This window comes from Zingiber officinale, chromosome 7A (assembly GCF_018446385.1).
Source record: "Zingiber officinale cultivar Zhangliang chromosome 7A, Zo_v1.1, whole genome shotgun sequence".
Classification (NCBI taxonomy): domain Eukaryota; kingdom Viridiplantae; phylum Streptophyta; class Magnoliopsida; order Zingiberales; family Zingiberaceae; genus Zingiber; species Zingiber officinale.
The window spans coordinates 40,472,999-40,493,420 of record NC_055998.1 but is presented as its reverse complement, the minus strand read 5'-3'; the positions used below and the strand labels follow the sequence as shown (position 1 = coordinate 40,493,420).

Below are 20,422 nucleotides of genomic sequence, written 5' to 3'. Positions count from 1 at the left end.
AACATATATAACCTATGCACATCACTCTTTCCATTATCGAAAGTTTGTGCTAGTAAGCACGATGATGTTATTAAGATTAACAGACATTAAAAGTACTACATAAACACAAATAAAGAACATAACTCAATTTAACAAATAAGACATGTATCTTTATAGCAATGCAATAATAAAATGTAACAAACAAAACATGCTACTAAATGAGCATTAATAGAGATGCCTAGTATAATATTACATCGTCTTTAGACTAAATTATAACTTGCTATTGGTACTCTCCAAATAACTCATATATACCATCATCTGCCACATAATTCACCTTTCTTTGGGCTGACGTATTATACGCATGATACTTTATTTATGAGTTTCCTTAAGTTATATTTTCAACTATCACTCACAATACTTCTAATTTTCATATAGTGCCCCTTCTTTTGGACCGACACATGTGCATGACTTAAAAATTTAACTTAATTTGTAAGTTTCCTTAAACATATATCGGGCATAAGAATGACTTTCCTTTGGGCCAAGCACCCATAGCATAGATATATATCCCTCTACACTAATACTCTTAGCCTCCCCAATAGTTCTTGCTTTGGTGATAGTATAGGTTTGACTAAGTAGCAAGAGCAAAGAAGAATCCAGGAAAAAATGTTGAAAAGCTGAGTTAAATTTAGTTTTCAAATGATTGATGTCAGATACCAATTGATTGACACCCTTCTTAATCGATTAAGAATAGATGGGAATCGATTCACACAAGTGCTAATAAATTGCCCAACATTGGCAATCGATTAGTATGCAGCAATCGATCCTCTGATCGATTCCAAAGCTCACTGTTTGCAGTTCATCCACTTTAATCGATTAGCATAATCGATTGGAGAATACCAATTGATCAACCGATCGATTTAGAAACTCTCTATAGATAACCCAAATAACTACAATTGATTATCTAATCGATTAGTGAAAATCAATAGATCAACCGATCGATTTGGAAATTTTTAATGGGCATCCTCAAACTCCATAATTGATTGGCTCCTCATGGTAATTGATTGATTAACATCAATTGATTACCCAATCGATTGATGAACATCAATCAATCACCCAATCGATTTGTAAATTCTCTGTTCGCAAATTAGGTTCAAGTAATTGATTGGCTCAATTGATTGGTGAACATCAATTGATCAACCCAATCGATTTGGAACTCTATCGTGACCTAGCAATCCCAATCGATAAGCCCTCATGATAATCAATTGGTAAAACCAATGATTAACCCAATCAATTTGGGAACCTTCATCGTGATCTCGCAATCCCAATCTATTGGCCCTCATGCTAATCAATTGGTAAACACCAATCGATAAGCTCAATCGATTTGGGAATTCTTTGTTCGTTATTTTGGGCATATTAATCGATTAAACCCGTATGGTAATCAATTAGTGAAGACTAATCAATTACCCAATCTATTAATAACTGAAAAAGCTTATTTTTTATTGATATTTTTTAGCCCAAAGAACCCTAAAACTGCATTGGCAATCATGTTCTTCACGAATAATGAAATAAACTCGATTCATAGGTTAAATCCTAACCTTTCCATACTACATTCAACATATATACATCAATTTCGTTCATTCATATGAAATCAAATGCAAAAAAATTGATGTATATGTGTTAATATATGTGTTAAACCGTTGAAAAATAATTCTTACGCCTTAAAAACTAATAATAAACTTACCCTTAACTCTGATTCCAATTGTAAGAATTATAATACATCAATAATGAACTAAAGAATGCATCTACAATATGATCTAGCTATCCTCAATCTCTAAAGTAATATAAAAAAAAAGTAAAACAATAGCTAGCAAAAAGATGACCAGAATCCTTCACAAATGACTATTATTCGTTACTTGTCAACATAGATCTTAGCTTGCAAACACAGTGGATATATTCCACAGAATTGAGCCGACAACCCAAGGTCCTTCTCAATGGGGTAGGAGAAGTAAAAGGAAAAGAGCAAGATTCAGCATGCTCTCATTGAACCAATCTCTTCCTTTATATACACGGCCCAACCGATAGAAATTATCCACCATAAAGTTTATTAACAGTCTATCAATCTTAATGAAGCGGTTAATTGATCTACACATTGAATTCATACCCATTTAATTTAAACCCCTTTTATATGCAATTAAACATTAGATCATCTAATTAAGATTTAATTTTTATAATGATAATTAATTATATGTTAATAAAATGTAAACTCATCTTATAATGATTAAATCCACTCATATGGACTTAATTAGATTTAGTTCGTTCATGTAATCTTAATCCTACATCCGTGTGTTTTATAAACTCAAATGGGTAAAGTCAATCAACATAATTCATTTTCCTTTCAACAAAAGCAAAATGTATAGCAAAGAGCAACTTTAACTCCTACTTCTCCTCGCTGTGTGAGTTTGCAAGCAATCAGGGCAGCGGATCCATCGGCCCTCCGAAAGAAGACGGGAAAGGAAAGTAACAGTCTTGTCCAAAATCAAACAGTGATGAGTCCATTGCACTTTGCGCCATTTCTGCATCTGCTAAGACAACATTATATTATATAAAAATCGACAATTAACAACTACAACTTAGACACAAACCAAAATATATAATAATTTTCTAACTAATTTTTACTTGGTTGCAGTGGAATGTCTGTGTTGGGGGGAGGTTCATGGTACTCCTCCATTCTATCCCAGTTTTCGTATGCTTCCCGAGCCAAGTGCTTTACTAGATCCTGCACGTACGATGGGTAAGAAAGAGTTATATCTGCATCTTAATCTAGGCTATATATCTAGACTGAATAATTAATGATCAAGTAACAGAACGGAGAACTTTACTATGTCCTGTGTGCTACTAAGTTCATTTGGAGTGAAAACTCGACCATCGGGTACAATTATCTTCTCAACCTGGCAAACTGAGTTAACGACGACGACGTTCAATTGGTCTCCCCTATGCAGATAAAGTTCGTTTCCGATAACGCATTTTTTTGCGTGATTCGTGATCGTCGCCCATGTTTGATCTGATATCCGTCGTCCGACAATCTGTTGCAAAAGAACTTTAACTAGCCACATGTTGAGTTCTGTAGAGCTAGCACTTATATGGATCTTAGAGAATTTTGATCAAATCACTTAAGTTAATTTGAAAATTATAAACTAAATGAAGACTTGCATATCCTGTATGATAGAATAGAATAGAAAGTTTTTTACACTCCGAAGCTTGGGTTCGTCGATGAAGAGTAGCTTCAAGAAATCTTGGACCGTCTTAATATTATGAGATGCTAGATTGGAGCGGAATTTGTTGCCAATCTTCTCGAGCCGCCACACATCATCACATAGAGCCGGCGGATTATGCTTCTCGTATGCTTCACAAACGCAACATATATATTTGTCGTTGCAGACAATTTAAACATAAAATATAGAGCTATCTTTGGCTCCTTACAAATAGAATGGGAGTCTTACCTCTTCCTCTGCGGTCCTTTACCCTGAATGGCTCGGTGAAGGCTTCTTTAATTCTTGGTCCCTCGTAGCTTCCTGGCACAACTCGAGCACCGATCCTGAACTTCCCACTCTTGTCCCAACTCGAGTTGTCCGTGAAGAGTACCTTGGGGAAGGCCACAGATCCATCACTTAGGTAAGCAGTAGTCTCTCCGACGAGGAGGGGCCTTTTTCCCGGCCGCGGATTCACCATTTTGCGTTCGAACTCTTGATTGCTCCAGTTCCCGTCCTTGGAATCGAAGTCTCCCTCAAGCACCAGCAGCTCAACTTTGGGAGATCGTAAATAATTGGTCAACAATGGACGAGCATCCACGTTGTTGGCGTCTGCGACAATGATTTGGAGTGGATCATGGTTGATATCCTCGATGTTGGTTAGTGTATAAATCGTCTCTGGGAAACGATTGTTGAAGTCAAGCTTCAAGTTTGATGAGGATCCCGTCGCCTCCGGGTCCATAGGAAGGGGCCCCATATACCTGAAATATGCTATATTTAGTTAAATATTTTTTTACTACAAAACTCAAATTACAAAACAATTAAAAAAGGGGGGGAAAAGTCCTTATTAGTTTATAAGGCATTTTACTAAACTGCTTGGGTAGGATTCACTATTATCCATATCACGTTTTAAAATTTAAAAAAAAAAAAAAACACTCGGTGCTTTACCATTATACCCCTACAATCTTTTCACGTTCAATTCTTTCTTTCTCAATTTTTTTTTTTTTTTTTTTTTTTTGAACCCGTTCACTTTTCTCAATTTACACGGTCAAATTCACATGCGATGACATGGAAAATTAAGAAGGATTTTTAAAACATTAATTTTGATTTTAAATAATTAATATTTTTTTCTATCAGTCAGTTTCGAATAAAACTAACTAATAAATATATATCATTCAAAATTTTAATTTTTTTTAAATTAAGGAGTCTTAATAATTCATTGATGGTGTTAAATAGTAAATATCATTATCTTGGACCATATAATGAGTTTGTGACATATTTTATTAAGCTTTTACAAGTTTAAAAAATTATTGTTCTCAAGAAGTTTTAAATCAAGAAGTTCTAAGAACCCATTGATGATGTTAATTAAGTAAATATCATTATCTTGAGTCATATAATGAGTTTGTGACATATTTTATTAAGCTTTTATAAATTTAAAAAATTATTGTTCTCAATCTACGCTGTCTAATTTGTTAGGACACATAAGAGCTAAAGGGGTTGAATAGCTGGCTTCACTTCTTTAAACTTTATGTTACAGCGGAAAACTTATAGCGAAAACTCCATGATATTAATATTTGGATTTTACTTAGTATCCATCTCCTTGAGATAACTAATTCAAGGGTCCACTCCTCACACTCACAGTTCTACTATTAATGCCTCCTCAAAAAATTTTCGGAGACAGAGAAACCTTGTACAAGTTATTCTTAGAAAAATATAATAAGAAAATGAAAATGCAAAGACAAATACAATCAACAAAGATTTTACAATAATTAACCTTGCTTTGCTTTATCTTTTCTTGCTTTGAATTGCTTTTTTTGGTAAGAAATGCAGAAGCGCTTATCTCTCGAACTCTCAAAAACTAGCTACTCAAAATGCCCATGAGAATTCCTTTTCTAGGGTTCCATTTGGGTTGGAAAACTCCCCAATTGATTGTTGGGACATTGTTGGTGCAATATTCCCCAGGTCAAGGTTGACCTAGTTTGACTGAGCTTGAATTGGGTCAAGCTCGAGTCTTAATGTTTATGTTTTGATGGTTTGACAATACATGTTGACAATACATGTAGACAACACATGGAGATTACAGGTGTAATTGTTTATGTGTAAAGATTGTGATGGAGAGTCAAGTAGGTCAAGGTTGACTAGATACTTGACTTGAAAATCCTGGTGAGTGAAATCAGGTGAAAGTCCTAACTTGGAGGTTAGGCAAAGGAAATCCTGGTGAAAGACCTAGTGAGTGAAGCTAGGCAGTGAGGAAATTCTAGTAAGTGAAGCTAGGTGAAAGTGTTGGTGAGTGAAGCCAGGCAGAGGAAAATCCTGGTGAGTGAAGCCAGGTGAAAATCCTAGTGAGTGAAGCTAGGTGAAAGACCTGGTGAGTGAAACCAAGCAGAAAAGAAGTCCTAGTGAGTGAAACTAGGTAGAAGGGAAGTCCTGGTGAGTGAAGCCAGGCACGGGGAAATCCAGATGGGTCAAGGTTGACCAGACATCTGGTAAAAGTCCAAATAGGTCAAAGGGATTGACCGGATACTTGGCACGAAGAAGAAAAGTCCAAGTAGGTCAAAGGGATTGACCGGATGCTTGGCAAGAGAAGAAAAGTCCAAGTGGGTCAAAGGGATTGACCAGACACTTGGTGAGAGAGTCCTAACAGGTCAAGGGTGACCGGATGCTAGGTTTTATGTACCAACAAGTCATGGTTGACCGGATGTTGGTTTAGGGGGCTTTGGACTTGGTTTTGGGCAAAAACCAAGATCTGGATCGATCAGCCGATCGATTGGATCATGCCCAATCGATCAGCCGATTTATCGGGTGAGTCCCCGCAACAGGTATTATTTTTGGGAGATTGTTGGTGCAATATTCCCCAGGTCAAGGTTGACCTAGTTTGACTGAGCTTAAATAGGGTCAAGCTCGAGTCTTAATGTTTATGTTTTGATGGTTTGACAATACATGTTTGACAATACATGTAGACAACACATGGAGATTGCAGGTGCAATTGTTCATGTGTGGAGATCGTGATGCAGAGTCAAGTAGGTCAAGGTTGACCGGATACTTGACTGGAAAATCCTGGTGAGTGAAGCTAGGTGAAAGTCCTGACTTGGAGGTTAGGCAAAGGAAGTCCTGGTGAGTGAAGCCAGGCAGAAGGAAATCCTAGTGAGTGAAACTAGGTGAAAGTCCTGGTGAGTGAAGCTAGGTAGATGAAAATCCTGGTGAGTGAAGCTAGGTAGATGAAAATCCTGGTGAGTGAATCCAGGTGAAAATCCTAGTGAGTGAAGCTAGGTGAAAGTCCTAGTGAGTGAAGCCAGATAGATGGGAAGTCCTAGTAAGTGAAGCTAGGCAGAAGGGAAGTCCTGGTGAGTGAAGCCAGGCAGAAGGAAAGTCCTAGTGAGTGAAGCTAGGCAGAAGGGAAGTTCTGGTGAGTGAAGTCAGGCACGAGAAAATCCAGATGGGTCAAGGTTGACCAGACATCTGGTGAAAGTCCAAGTAGGTCAAAGGGATTGACCGGATACTTGGCGCGAGGAAGAAAAGTCCAAGTAGGTCAAAGGGATTGACTGGATACTTGGCGCAAGGAGAAAAGTCCAAGTGGGTCAAAGGGATTGACCGGACACTTGATGAGGGAGTCCTAGCAAGTCAAGGGTGACCGGATGCTAGGCACGATGAACCAACAGGTCATGGTTGACCAGATGTTGGTTTAGAAGGCTTTAGACTTGATTTTGGGAGAAATCATGAGCTGGATCGATCAGCCAATCGATTGGCTCATGCCCAATCGATCGGCCGATCGATTGGGCGAGTCTTCGTTACAAGCCTCCTCCCAATTGATCAGTGGATCGATTGGGACGAGTGCGCGATCGCATAGAACAAGGCTAGATCGATCAGTGGATCGATCCAGAGCCCCCAATCGATCAGTGGATCGATTGGGAGTCGCGATTCTGCGCGATAAGCCCTGGATCGATCAGCCGATCAATCCAGGCAAATTCCCAGAGCACAGAGGTGCTCTGGATCGATCGGTTGATCGATCCAAAGCCTCCCCGATTGATTGGGAGCAATCCAATCGATCGGGATCCAACCGTTGGCGTCATATTTAGCTGCAGGCGTTCGATTCCTTCAGTAGAACTTCACAGAGCTTACACGATTCATCTCCAATCCTTTGCTGTGCTTTCAGCTCTTCTCCACAGGGTTCTCACCGCCAGTTCTTGAAGCTCTTGGAGGTTTTTCCAAGTCAAGAGGCGGATCTACAGCAAGAGGAAGAAAGCTAGGGTTAGGGTTTTCTGTACTCATTGTAAGCTCTTTCTTATATTTGTGTATCCTTTCCCTTTCTTTTTGTAGTGTGAACTTGTAGGGCTTCTCCGCCTTTGGTAGTTATCATAAAGGAGTGTTATTCATAGTGGAGGGTGTGTGAGTGTGTGGATCCTTGGACTAGTTACCTCCTTTGGAGGTGGATACCAAATAAATCTACTTGTTAGCATTGTGTGTGTTGTTTCTTGTATATTTCTGCTGCACATCTTCGAAGAAACAAGCAACGCCGACCACGAGCACGCAACGAGCTATTCACCCCCCCCCCCTCTAGCTACATTTCGGTCCCAACAATTGGTATCAGAGCGAGGTCGCTCTTCATCGGAGTCATCGCCGGAAGGGGCAAACATAACAAGAAGAGCTAGAGGGTGAAGAAGTTGGAGTAAAATTATCAAAGTCAAAGAATTCAAGAAGCTCAACTTCAAGATGCAATTCCAAGATGGACTTGGATTTGACACAAAGGTGGCTCCACCGTACACATCTACAAGCTTAGATTTTTGGAAATCAATGATTGAAAACTTCTTAATAGTGGAGATAGAGCAATGGTTTGCTCTTATGGAAGAAGCTCTAACGAATTCAAAGGGAAAAGTTCTCAAGAGGAGCAAATAGAGCCCGGAGCAAGTCCAAAGGTGCGAAGCAAATGACAAGGTAACCAAATTATTCGTTAATTTATTGCCTAGCACAATTCTATGCAAAATTGGACAATATGAAGATGCCAAAGAGCTTTGGAGCAAGTTGGCTAAGCTCCATGAAGAACCCTCCACTATACAAGATCAAGAAGAATCCAAAGAGAGCGACTCATTGGAGCAAGACCAAGAGGAGGACTTCGAAGTTGAGAGATGCTCAACTTCTGAAGAAGAAGTCCAAGAAGAAGCTTCATCTTCGAGGGAATGCAATGAAGGGAACAAGGAGGGAGCATACTCCTTGTTCCATGTACAAGATGATGAAGCCTCCACCTCTAGGATTGAGGGGGAGTATAGATCATTGACCCCTGAGCAAGAAGAAGCCTCCACATCCGGGTCAAAAGAAGAAGAGGATGAAAAAGCTTCCACCTCCACAAGTCGAGACAAAACTATTGGAGGAGTATCAAGTTCGGATCAAGAAGAAGCTTCTACCTCCGGATCAAAAGGAGAAGATGCCACCCCTACAAGCAAAGGTATAACAATTTCAATAGAAAATAACAAAAATCATATCATTTGTTTTGAGTGTAGGTAAAAAGGGCATTACAAAAGTAAATGCCCTAAATTGGCCAAGAAGAAGGGCCAAGTGGCACAAAAGGGCAAGGAGAAGCCCAAGGAGACCTCTCCCGGAACAAAAAGGAGCAAGGAGTACATTGTGTGCTTTTTGTGCAATCAAAAGGGACATTACCGGAGTCAATGTCCCAAGGGAAAGAAGGCGGTCAAGGCTCAAGGAGGAAGCTCAACTCAAGGGGGAGCCTCCAAGGTAAAAAGGAAGGTATCATTCATTGAGCCTATCCCCTTAAATAATGGTAAAAAGTATGTTAGTTCTAATTTATATCATTTCAATGCTATTTACCATGAAAATAGGAGGCATGGTAAAGTTAAGGAAAATCATATGGCTCTCCATTCTAAGACTACCACACCTAGGGTTAGGAAGGTAGATGAAAATTTAGGCAAGAAAACTAAGGGTTTTAGTTATAAGCCTAGAAATAAAAATGCTCATGGACTTAATGGAAAATCAAAAACTAAGGACTTAGTGATGGAAAATCAAGTCTTGAGGTCAAGACTTGACAAACTAGAAAAGACCCTAAAAAGGATGAAAATATTCTTAAAGGACAAAATGAGCAAAATCTAGGTTTAGGACAACAAGGGTCATCCAAGGGCCATAGAGGTTTGAGATACAAACCTAAAACAAAAAAGGATGTACCTACTTACCATAGAGTTCCATATAATTATGGAACAAACCCTAGGCCTAGTGGTCAAGTCAAGGATATAAGGGAAGTTATCCCTAGAAGTATCTTTGCAACAACAAATGTGACTAAGACTTCTAAGAAGTCAAAGAAAGTCACTAAGAAAGTCACAAGGGAAGAAATCCCTAGAGTTGACCTAGAAAATGTGACCAAGGCTTCTAAGAAGCCAAACAAGGTCACTAGGAATGTATCTAGGGAAGTTATCCCTAGTGAGTACCTAGAGCATCCAAGGAGTACCAATAGGTTTTGGGTTCTTAGGAGCATCTTCTCTACCCCATAGATGGGTTAGAGAATGTCAACTCTAAGTGGAATGATAGTTAACCCAATCATGATGAAGTTTACACTCAAGGAGCATTTTCAAGGTTATTATTAACCTTTGAAAATGAAATGGATTTAGGGTTTACTCTTGGAAAGAGTAAAATGTGTCATATTTTGAGAAATTGGATGAAATTTTAAATGACAAAATTTGAGAAAATCATAAGAACTACCAAGTTGGAATTTTGGTATGTTTTTAGGAAGTTAAAGGCAAATTTAAGCCTTAATTAAATTGGTTACTCTTTAAAAGAGTAAATTGTGCCAAAATTTGAGGAATATGCTTAATTTAAATTGGCACAAATTAGGAAAAGCAAAAGAAATGTCAAATTTGGTTTTTGACATTTTCTTGGGAAATAGTGGGCAATCTAGGGTTTAAATGTTTAAGTTAGCTAAGGGTTAAGGATACTTAGGTAGGTAATCTAGGTATTTTATTTATGCTAAACCTTGCCATGATTGTTTGCTCATTATATGTCATGACATCATGATTGTTTTTGCATTCATACCTTATGATGAAAAATACAAAAATACCATGTCATGACATACATACATCATGTAGTTATAGGAAATTTTCTTTTGAAAATTATTTCTTTTTGATGTATGCCATAACATTATCATGCATTATGTTTATTTCCTTAAAATTAAGGACAAATAACATTTATCAACAGGTGGTATCAACAAGTGGCATCCTAGGTGGATGTTCAATATCCACAAAATGCCTAGATAGATATGCATGATCCCTAGATTAGGGCAAAACCAAATTTTACATCTCACAAAGACCTATAAGATGACTTGTGTGTATTTTGTGCACAGTAGATACAAGTGAGATGTTAGGATGATGAACAAAACTCAACATGCTGATTTAGTGCATTTATTTGAGTTTTAAGTTCATCAAAATACATAATTATGTGTTTTCCCATCATTGGAAAAGCTGATGTACAAGTCATGTGCATTAAGCCCAAGGAACATGGTGGGATATTGGTTTTGAAAATCAGTTTAAAATTATTTTGGAAAACCTTGGTGAAGGTTATCTTTTGATAGTAATCACCATTGAATAGTTAGACACAAACTTGAAAAAAACACTAAAGCTTTTGCAAATTTTCAAGTTTGTATCAATCTTTGAAAATATGATGTATTTTCATAGAAAACTATTTTTCCATGATAAAGTATACCGTAAATAATGTCTACACAAATTTTCACAATTTTTGGATTTTTGTAGATTTTTCTAGGAGTTTCTGAAGTTGACTGAAATAGAATTTCAACAACTATCAGAACTCCAATCGATCACCCGATCGATTGGAGTGCCTCAATCGATCGGGAGATCGATTGAGAAGGCAAATCCCACGAGCAGAAGCTCACTGGATCGATCCACACTATCTGAATCGATCAGTGGATCGATTCAAGAAGGTTCAATCGATTGGGACCAACTCTAATCGATCGAAGATGCTGATTTTGGCTGGAAAGACCTGATTTCAGCATCTTTGAACCATGGTTAGTCTATGTAACCATTCCTAACCCCTCAAGATATGTTTGTACACATTTAGAGGGTGTTTTCATGATGAAAACAAGGATGGATTGGTTAAGGTAGACTAGGTAGAAGTTTAAGTGAGGTTTGCTTCAAATTTTGAACATTTGAACCTTAAACTTCTAAATTTAGGTTTCCTAAAGGTTTAGGGATTCTAAGTCATTGTTGGTGCAATGACAGAAGTCACGAGCATGCCTTTAGGGGGAGTTACTCTTTAAGGACATGAAAATTATTTTTCATACACCGTGGAAGGTGGTTAACCTTCCTTAGTGAAAGATGCTCAAGGTTGAGCATTGGATTACAATGGAGAGTGGATATCTTCATTGTTTAAGTTGTAAATGCTCAAGGTTGGGCATTTGTCTACATTTGGGGAGAATGTATGGTTAAGGATAAATGAAAGGTATGGGACTTTCATTATCGGGTTGATCACAACGAGTGAAGTTGTGAACAACGTTGAGTAACTCTTCAGGGGGAGAGTTTCTTTTTGATGTGTGCCTAAAGATGGGGAATGTTTGTGATGTGTGCCAATAGGGGGAGAATGAAGGGTTTAAGTTAGGACTTCATTATCTAAGAGGGAGTTTGCCCTCTTAGGAGGAGAATGAAGGGTTTAACTTATGCCTTCATTACCTAGTAGCATGAAGGAGGTTTAGGCTATGAGATTAGCCTAACTTAAAGAAGGTATTGTCAAACATCAAAAAGGGGGAGATTGTTGGTGCAATATTCCCCAGGTCAAGGTTGACCAAGTTTGACTGAGTTTGAATTGGGTCAAGCTCGAGTCTTAATGTTTATGTTTTGATGGTTTGACAATACATGTTGACAATACATGTTTGACAATACATGTATACAACACATGGAGATTGCAGGTGCAATTATTCATGTGTGGAGATCATGATGCAGAGTCAAGTAGGTCAAGGTTGACCGAATACTTGACTGGAAAATCCCGGTGAGTGAAGCCAGGTGAAAGTCCTGACTTGGATGTTAGGCAAAGGAAGTCCTGGTGAGTGAAGCCAGGCAGAAGGAAATCCTAGTGAGTGAAGCTAGGTGAAAGTCCTGGTGAGTGAAGCCAGGCAAAGGAAAATCCTGGTGAGTGAAGCCAGGTGAAAATCCTAGTGAGTGAAGCTAGGTGAAAGTCCTGGTGAGTGAAGCCAGGCAGATGGGAAGTCCTAGTGAGTGAAGCTAGGCAGAAGGGAAGTCCTGGTGAGTGAACCCAGGCAAAAGGAAAGTCCTAGTGAGTGAAGCTAGGCAGAAGGGAAGTCCTGGTGAGTGAAGCCAGGCACGAGAAAATCCAGATGGGTCAAGGTTGACCAGACATCTGGTGAAAGTCGAAGTAGGTCAAAGGAATTGATCGGATACTTGGCGCGAGGAAGAAAAGTCCAAGTAGGTCAAAGGGATTGACTGGATACTTGGTGCAAGGAGAAAAGTCCAAGTGGGTCAAAGGGATTGACCGGACACTTGGTGAGGGAGTCCTAGCAGGTCAAGGGTGACGGGATGCTAGGCACGATGAACCAACAGGTCATGGTTGACCAGATGTTGGTTTAGGATGCTTTAGACTTGATTTTGGGAGAAATCATGAGTTGGATCTATCATCCGATCGATTGGCTCATGCCCAATCGATCGGCCGATCGATTGGGCGAGTCTTCGTGACAAGCCTCCTCCCAATCGATCAGTGGATCGATTGGGAGTCGCGATTCTGCGCGATAAGCCCTGGATCGATCAGCCGATCGATCCAGGAAAATTCCCAGAGCACAGAGGCGCTCTGGATCAATCGGTTGATCGATCCAAAGCCTCCCCGATCGATTGGGAGCAATCCAATCGATCGGGATTCGACCGTTGGCGTCATATTTAGCTACAAGAGTTCGATTCCTTCAACAGAACTTCACAGAGCTTACACGATTCATCTCTGATCCTTTGCTGCGCTTTCAGCTCTTCTCCACAGGGTTCTCACCGCCAGTTCTTGAAGCTCTTGGAGGTTTTTCCAAGTCAAGAGGCGGATCTACAGCAAGAGGAAGAAAGCTAGGGTTAGGGTTTTCTATACTCATTGTAAGCTCTTGCTTGTACTTGTGTATCCTTTCCCTTTCTTCTTGTTGTGTGAACTTGTAGGGCTTCTACGCCTTTGGTAGTTACTATAAAGGAGTGTTATTCATAGTGGAGGGTGTGTGAGTGTGTGGATCCTTGGACTAGTTACCTCCTTTGGAGGTGGATACCAAGTAAATCTACTTGTTAGCGTTGTGTGTGTTGTTTCTTATATATTTCCGCTGCACATCTTCGAAGAAACAAGCAACGCCGACCACGAGCACGCGATGAGCTATTCACCCCCCCCCCCTCTAGCTACATTTCCATCCCAACAATTATCCCAATCGATTAGTGGATCGATTGGGGAGAAGTATCGCGCGAACAGAATCCCTCTGGATCAATCGGGCAATCGATTCAGAGGTCCCAATCGATCAGTGGATCGATTGGGAGTTTCTGTTTGTGCGCGATAAGCCCTGGATCGATCAGCCGATCGATCCAGGCAATTCCTGAGAGCACAAAGGCGCTCTGGATCAATCAGCCGATCGATCTAAAGCCTCCCCGATCGATTGGGAGTAATCCAATCGATCGGGATCCGACCGTTGGCGTTGTATTTAGCTGCATGCGTTCGATTCCTTCCGCAGAACTTCACGCATACAGCTCCGATCTTCACAGCAGCTTCTCCACAGTGTTTCTCCACTCTACCGCCAGTTCTTGAAGAGTTCTTAGAGTAAGGTTTGCTGGTTATCCAAGATCAAGAGGCAGGCTACAACAAGAAGTTAGGGTTAGGGTTTTTACTGTACATCTTGTAAGCTTTTGCTTATCCTGTATTTCTCTTTCTTCTTCTTGTACTGAGAGTGGTGTAGGGCTTCTCCGCCTTTGGTAGTAACCACAAAGGAGTGTTATTCATAGTGGAGGGTGTGTGAGTGCGTGGATCCTTGGATTAGTCACCTCTTGTGAGGTGGATACCAAGTAAATCCTTAGTGTTAGCGCTGTGTTTGTTTTCTTTGTATTCCGCTGCACATCTTTGAAGAAACAAACAACGAAGAGCACGACGAGCGCACCGAGCTATTCACCCCCCTCTAGCTACATTTTCGGTCCTAACAAGTGGTATCAGAGCGAGGCCGCTCTTCACCGGAATCATCGCCGGAAGGGGCAAAGCTAGAGGGTGAAGAAGTTGGAGCAATTCTATAAGTCGAAGACTTCATCACAAGAAGCTCAACTTCAAATGGAATTCCGAGATGGACTCGGTTTCGACACAAGGGTGCCTCCACCATTCACCATGATAAGCTTCGATCTTTGGAGATCAAGGATTGAAAATTTCTTGATGGTGGAGATAGAGCAATGGTTTGCTCTCATGGAAGGTTTCGAGGCTCCAACAAATTCCAAGGGCAAAGTCCTCAAGAAAAGTAAATGGAGTCAAGAACAAATCCAAAGATGTGAGGCCAATCATAAAGTGACCAAGCTTTTGGTCAATCTATTGCCTAGCCACATTCTTGGAAAGATTGGAGAGTTCAAGGATGCCAAGGAGCTTTGGAGCAAATTGGCATCAATTCATGGGATCCCCTCCACTGTACTAGACCAAGAAAAATCCAAAGAGGGCGACTCATTGGATTAAAATAAAGAGTAAGAGGACTCCGAAGTTGAGAAATGCTCAACTTCCAAAGAAGAGGAAGTCCAAGAAGCTTCATCTTCAAAGGAATGCAATGAAGAAGGTAAGGAGGGATCATACTCCTTGTTCCATGTACAAGAAGAGGATGAAGAAGCTTCCACCTCCACAAGTCAAGACAATTCTATTGGAGGAGTATCAAGTTCGGATCAAGAGGAAGCTTCTACCTCCGGATCAAAAGGAGAAGATGCCACCCCTACAAGCAAAGGTATAACAATTTTAATAGAAAATAACAAAAATCATATCATTTGCTTTGAGTGTAGGGAAAAAGGGCATTACAAAAGTAAATGCCCTAAATTGGCCAAGAAGAAGGGCCAAGTGGCACAAAAGGGCAAGGAGAAGCCCAAGGAGACCGCTCCCGGAATAAAAAGGAGCAAGGAGCACATTGTGTGCTTTTTGTGCAATCAAAAGGGACATTATCGGAGTCAATGTCCCAAGGGGAAGAAGGCGGTCAAGGCTCAAGGAGGAAGCACACCTCAAGGGGGAGTCTCCAAGGTAAAAAGTGTTGGAATGTATACTGAAAGTCTAAGCTTTTGTAAACATTTATGTTAAATAAAGAATCACATTTGGTCAATTTATCTACATTTGTTTGTAGTTGTTCAATTAATTTATATTGTAGATAACATAGTATGTGGTGTCACATATAGAAGATGATGTTATCAGTACCTTATAAATTATAAATAGTAGCTCACGACCAAAATGGAAAGGAACAAACCATTGGAAGGTCGTAGTGTAATTAGGAATTAGTTTATCTTGACTATATAATTACACTAGTACACTTAGAGTGTATTGAGTATGATCATTTGAGGTTGTTTCTTTTATACTGACTTTATAAAGGAACAAATACCTCAGTTATTATGGAAGTGTGTGCTCTTAATCCTAATATAATAACAAGCACATATCTTTGATATTTATTTCTTTAATTTATCAATGGGTGAGATTTAGTTCGATGAATCAATAAACCCGATAAGTTGGGAAATGATATCACTTATAGTGTGTGTTGTTGATTATAGAAGGCAACTGTGTCCTAGAGATACAAGGTTGATAATGTCCCCAAGAGGAGCTCATAAGGATTGTCATGTTAAACCCTGCAGGTGGACTTAGTCCGACATGACGATAAGGTTGAGTGGTACTACTCTTGGACTAAGATATTAATTAAATGAGTTGTCAGTAACTTACTTAATTAGTGGACATTCGATATCTTAAATACAGGGAGACTAACACACTCATAATAAGGAGCCCAAAAATGTAATTTGGAATTGGTGCGGTAGTTCAATAATAGTTCTCTAGTGGAATGAATTATTATTGATAAAATTAAGTTGTGTGTTCGGGGCGAACACGGGATGCTTAATTTTATCGGGAGACCAAAACCAATTCCTCCTCTCGGTCCCTATCGTAGCCTCTTATTTATAGAGTACTATACCCACCTATACCCACCTTCTATACCCACCTAAAAGGGGCCGGCCAAGATAGCTTGGAATCAAGCTAGGGCCGGCCTAAGCATGGTTTAGGGTGGCCGGCCCTAGCTTGAACCCAAGCTAGAGGGGCCGGCCATAATTAAATTAAAAAGAATTTTAATTTTAATTTTTATTATGTGGAAGATATAATTTATTAAAGAGAATTAAAATTAAAATATCTCTCTTGAAAAGGATCTACAAAAGATTAAAGAAAGAGATTAAATCTCTTTCCTTATTTGTAGATTGGAGAAATATTTTATTTTCTCTTTAAAAATTATTCACATGTTGAAAAATTAAAATTATAGAAATTTCTTTTTATCAACCATGAAGGGATTATAAAGGGAAATTTTATTTTTTAAAAATTTCCAAAGACAAATAAGGAAGTTTTAATTGTTGATTGAAACTCTCCTAATTTTTCTATTTGAGGTGGCCGGCCATGATTAGTTGATTAAGAAATTTTATTAAATTTTAATTAATTAATTATTGTCAAGGAAAGTTAAGGCAATTTTATTATAAATAAATTTCTTTATTTGCCAAAGCCAAGGAATATAAAAGAAGGGGTAGGGGTGCCTTCATGAGACACAACTTCTATTGTTCTCTCCCTCTTTTCCTTGGTGTTGTGGCCGACCATCCTCTCTTTCTTTCTTCCTCTTTGTGATGGCCGAATTCTTCATCTCCCTTGGAGCTCTTGTGGTGGCCGGATACTACTTGGAGAAGAAGAAGAAGAATGAGAGAAACCTTACATCCCTTCGAGCTTGGTTGGTGATTTGTTCTTCATCCTTGGTAAAGCTTCCTTGTTGTGGCCGAACCTAGCTAGGAGGAGAAGAAGGTGGTTGGTGGTTTCTCATCTCGGAAGATCGTTGCCCACACAACGTCTGAGGTTAGAAGAGGAATACGGTAGAAGATCAAGAGGTCTTTCTAAAAGGTATAACTAGTAATTTTTCTTTCCGCATCATACTAGTTATTTTTGGAAATAATACCAAATACAAGAGGCTTACGATTCTAGTATTTCGAATATGTTTTTCGATGTTGTGTTCTTTTGTTTTATTTTTCCTTGTGATTTGATTGTTCTTTTTGGTTAACCTAAAATTATTTTAGGAAATTAAATATTAGCTTTCCATAAAAGGTTTTGTCTAGTCGGTGGTGGTTGCTCCCATATCCAAGAAGGCCGTGTGCCTCGCCACGTCAGTACTGGGAACCAATTATGGAAATTAATATTTAATGGAATTAATAACTTAAGGTGATTTGGGTCGAACGTGTTAAGTTCCCAGGAGACCCAAGTCAAAACCTAAAAGAACGAATAGATTAAGTTTTGGATCAAACGTGTTAAGTTCCGCAGGCGATCCAAAATTTAATTTAAAAGAACACATGGTAGCTAGGAAAAGGTTCAGACCTTTGTACAAAATTTTTGTACAGTGGAACCTCTAGGTTTTCCGAGTAGCAACCAACAAAAAGAAAAGTATCATTTATTGAGTCTACTCCCTTGAACAATGGTAAAAAGCATGCTAAGTCAAGTCTTTATCATTTTAATGTTATTTACCATAAGAATAGAGAGCATGGTTGCATTAAGGAAAAACACATTGCTCTCCATGCTAAAACTATCACACCTAGGGTTAGGAAGGTAGATGGAATTTTAGGCAAGAACTCTAAGGATTTTAGCTACAAGCCTAGAAACAAAAATGCTCATGGACTTAATGGAAAACCAAAAACTAAGGACTTAGTGATGGAAAATCAAGTCTTGAGGTCAAGACTTGACAAACTAAAAAGGACCCTAAAAAGGATGAAAAATATCCTTAAAGGGAAAAATGAGCAAAATCTAGGGTTAGGACAACAAGGGTCATCCAAGGGCCATAGAAGTTTGGGATACAAACCTAAAACCAAAAAGGATGTACCTACTTACCATAGAGTTCCATATAGTTATGGAACAAACCCTAGGTCTAGTGGTCAAGTCAAGAATACTAGGGAGGTTATTCCTAAGAGTAGTTTTGCAACAAATGTGACTAAGACTTCTAAGAAGTCCAAGAAAGTCACAAAGAAGGTCACAAGGGAAGCAATTTCTAGGGTTGACCTAGAAAATGTGACCAAGGCTTCTAAGAAGCCAAACAAGGTCACTAGGAAGGTATCTAGGGAAGTCATCCCTAGTGAATACCTAGAGCATCCAAGGAGCACCAATAGGTTTTGGGTTTCTAGGAGCATTTTCTCTACCTTATAGATGGGTTAGAGAGTGTCAACTCTAAGTGGAAGGGTAGTTAACCCAATCATGATGAAGTTGACACTCAAGGAGCATTTTCAAGGTTATTATTAACCTTTGAAAATGAAAAGGATAAAAGGTTTACTCTTGGAAAGAGTAAAATGTGTCATATTTTGAGAAGTTGGATGAAATTTTAAATGACACAATTTGAGAAAATCATAAGAACTACCAAGTTGAGATTTTGGTATGTTCTTAGGAAATTAAAGGCAATATATGCCTTAACTTAAAGTGATTACTCTTTAAAAGAGTAAATAGTGTCAAAATTTGAGGAATGTGCTTAATTTAAATTGTCACAAATTAGGAAAAGCAAAAGAAATGTCAAATTTGGTTTTTGACATTTTCTTGGTAAATAGTGGGTAATTTAGGGTTAAATTTTTTATTTAGCTAAGGATTAAGGATACTTAGATAGGTAATCTAGGTATATTTCATTAATGCTAAAACTTGCCATGCTTTGTTTGCCCATCAAATGCCATGACATCATATTTATTTATTTGTGTTTGCATTCACATTTTATTATGAAAAATATAAAAATATCATGTCATGTCATAAATACATCATGTAGTTATAGGATATTTTCTTTTGAAAATTATTTCTTTTTTATGTATGTCATAACATTATCATGCATTATTTTATTTCCTTGTAAATTAAGGACCAATGACATTTATTAACAAATAACATTCTTGGTGGATGTTTACAACTCAAAATGCCTAGATAGATATGCATGCTCCCTAGATTAGGGCAAAACCAAACTTTACATCTTACAAAGACCCATAAGGTGACTTGTATGTGTTTTAGTGCACAATAGATACAAGTGAGATGTTAGGATGATGAACAAAACTCAAGATGTTGATTTAGTGCATTCTTTTGAGTTTTAAGTTCATTATAACACACAGTTATGTGTTTTCCAATCATTGGGAAAGCTAATATACAAGTCATGTGCACTGAGCCCAAGGAACATGGTTGGATATTAGTTTTGAAAATCATTTTAAAATGCTTTTGGAAAAACTTTGGTGAAGGCTATCTTTTGATAGTAATCATCATTGAATAGTTAAGCACAAACTTGAAGAAAATACTAAAGTTTTTACAAGTTTTATAGTTTGTGTCAATCTTGGAAAATATAAAGTATTTTCTTAGAAAAATATTTTTCCATGATAATATATGTCCTAAATAATGTCGACAATGATTTTTATGATTTTTGGAATTTTGTAGATTTATCTAGGGGTTTCTGAAATTGACTGAAATTGTATTTCAGCCTTTTCAGAGCTTCAATCGATCAGTGGATCGATTGAAGGATCTCAATCGATCACCCGATCGATTGAGAGCAAGCTTCTCGCGAACAGAAGCTTCCTGGATCGATCCACCGATTGATCCAGCTCTCATGAATCGATCAGTGGCTCGATTCAAGCTGGTTCAATCGATTGGGACCCAACTCCAATCGATTGAGGAAGCTGATTTTGGCTGGGAAAGCCTGATTTCAGCATTCCAAACCAAGTTTAGTCTAGGAAACCATTTCTAACCCCTCAAAATATATTTGTATACATAAAAAGGGTGTTTTCATGTTGAAAACAAGGATGGATTGGTTAAGAAAGACTAAATTGAAGTTTAGGTTGAGGTTTGGTTTCAATATTGAATTTTTGAACCTCAAACTTCTAAATTTGGGTTTCCTAAAGGTTTAGGGATTCCAAGTCATTGTAGGTGCAATGATAGAAGTTCACGACCATGTCTTTAGGGGGAGTTACTCTTTAAGGACATGAAAA

At 38.6% G+C, this 20,422-nt stretch overlaps 1 protein-coding gene across 2 annotated transcripts in view; it reads right to left on the bottom strand.

Annotated features, from left to right (window-relative positions):
• Nucleotides 1-2,279: 2,279 nt before the first annotated feature.
• Nucleotides 2,280-20,422, bottom strand: part of LOC122000076 (protein SAR DEFICIENT 1-like) — a 60,313-nt gene continuing 42,170 nt past the window's right edge. For both annotated transcript variants that reach the window (XM_042554632.1, XM_042554631.1), the window contains 5 exons: nucleotides 3,480-3,988; nucleotides 3,228-3,382; nucleotides 2,859-3,062; nucleotides 2,656-2,755; nucleotides 2,280-2,558 (listed from right to left, as the gene is read on the bottom strand). In XM_042554632.1, the coding sequence (XP_042410566.1) occupies nucleotides 2,449-2,558; nucleotides 2,656-2,755; nucleotides 2,859-3,062; nucleotides 3,228-3,382; nucleotides 3,480-3,988 (1,078 nt within the window). In that variant the 3' untranslated portion in view covers nucleotides 2,280-2,448. The remainder of the gene's footprint in view (nucleotides 2,559-2,655; nucleotides 2,756-2,858; nucleotides 3,063-3,227; nucleotides 3,383-3,479; nucleotides 3,989-20,422) is intronic.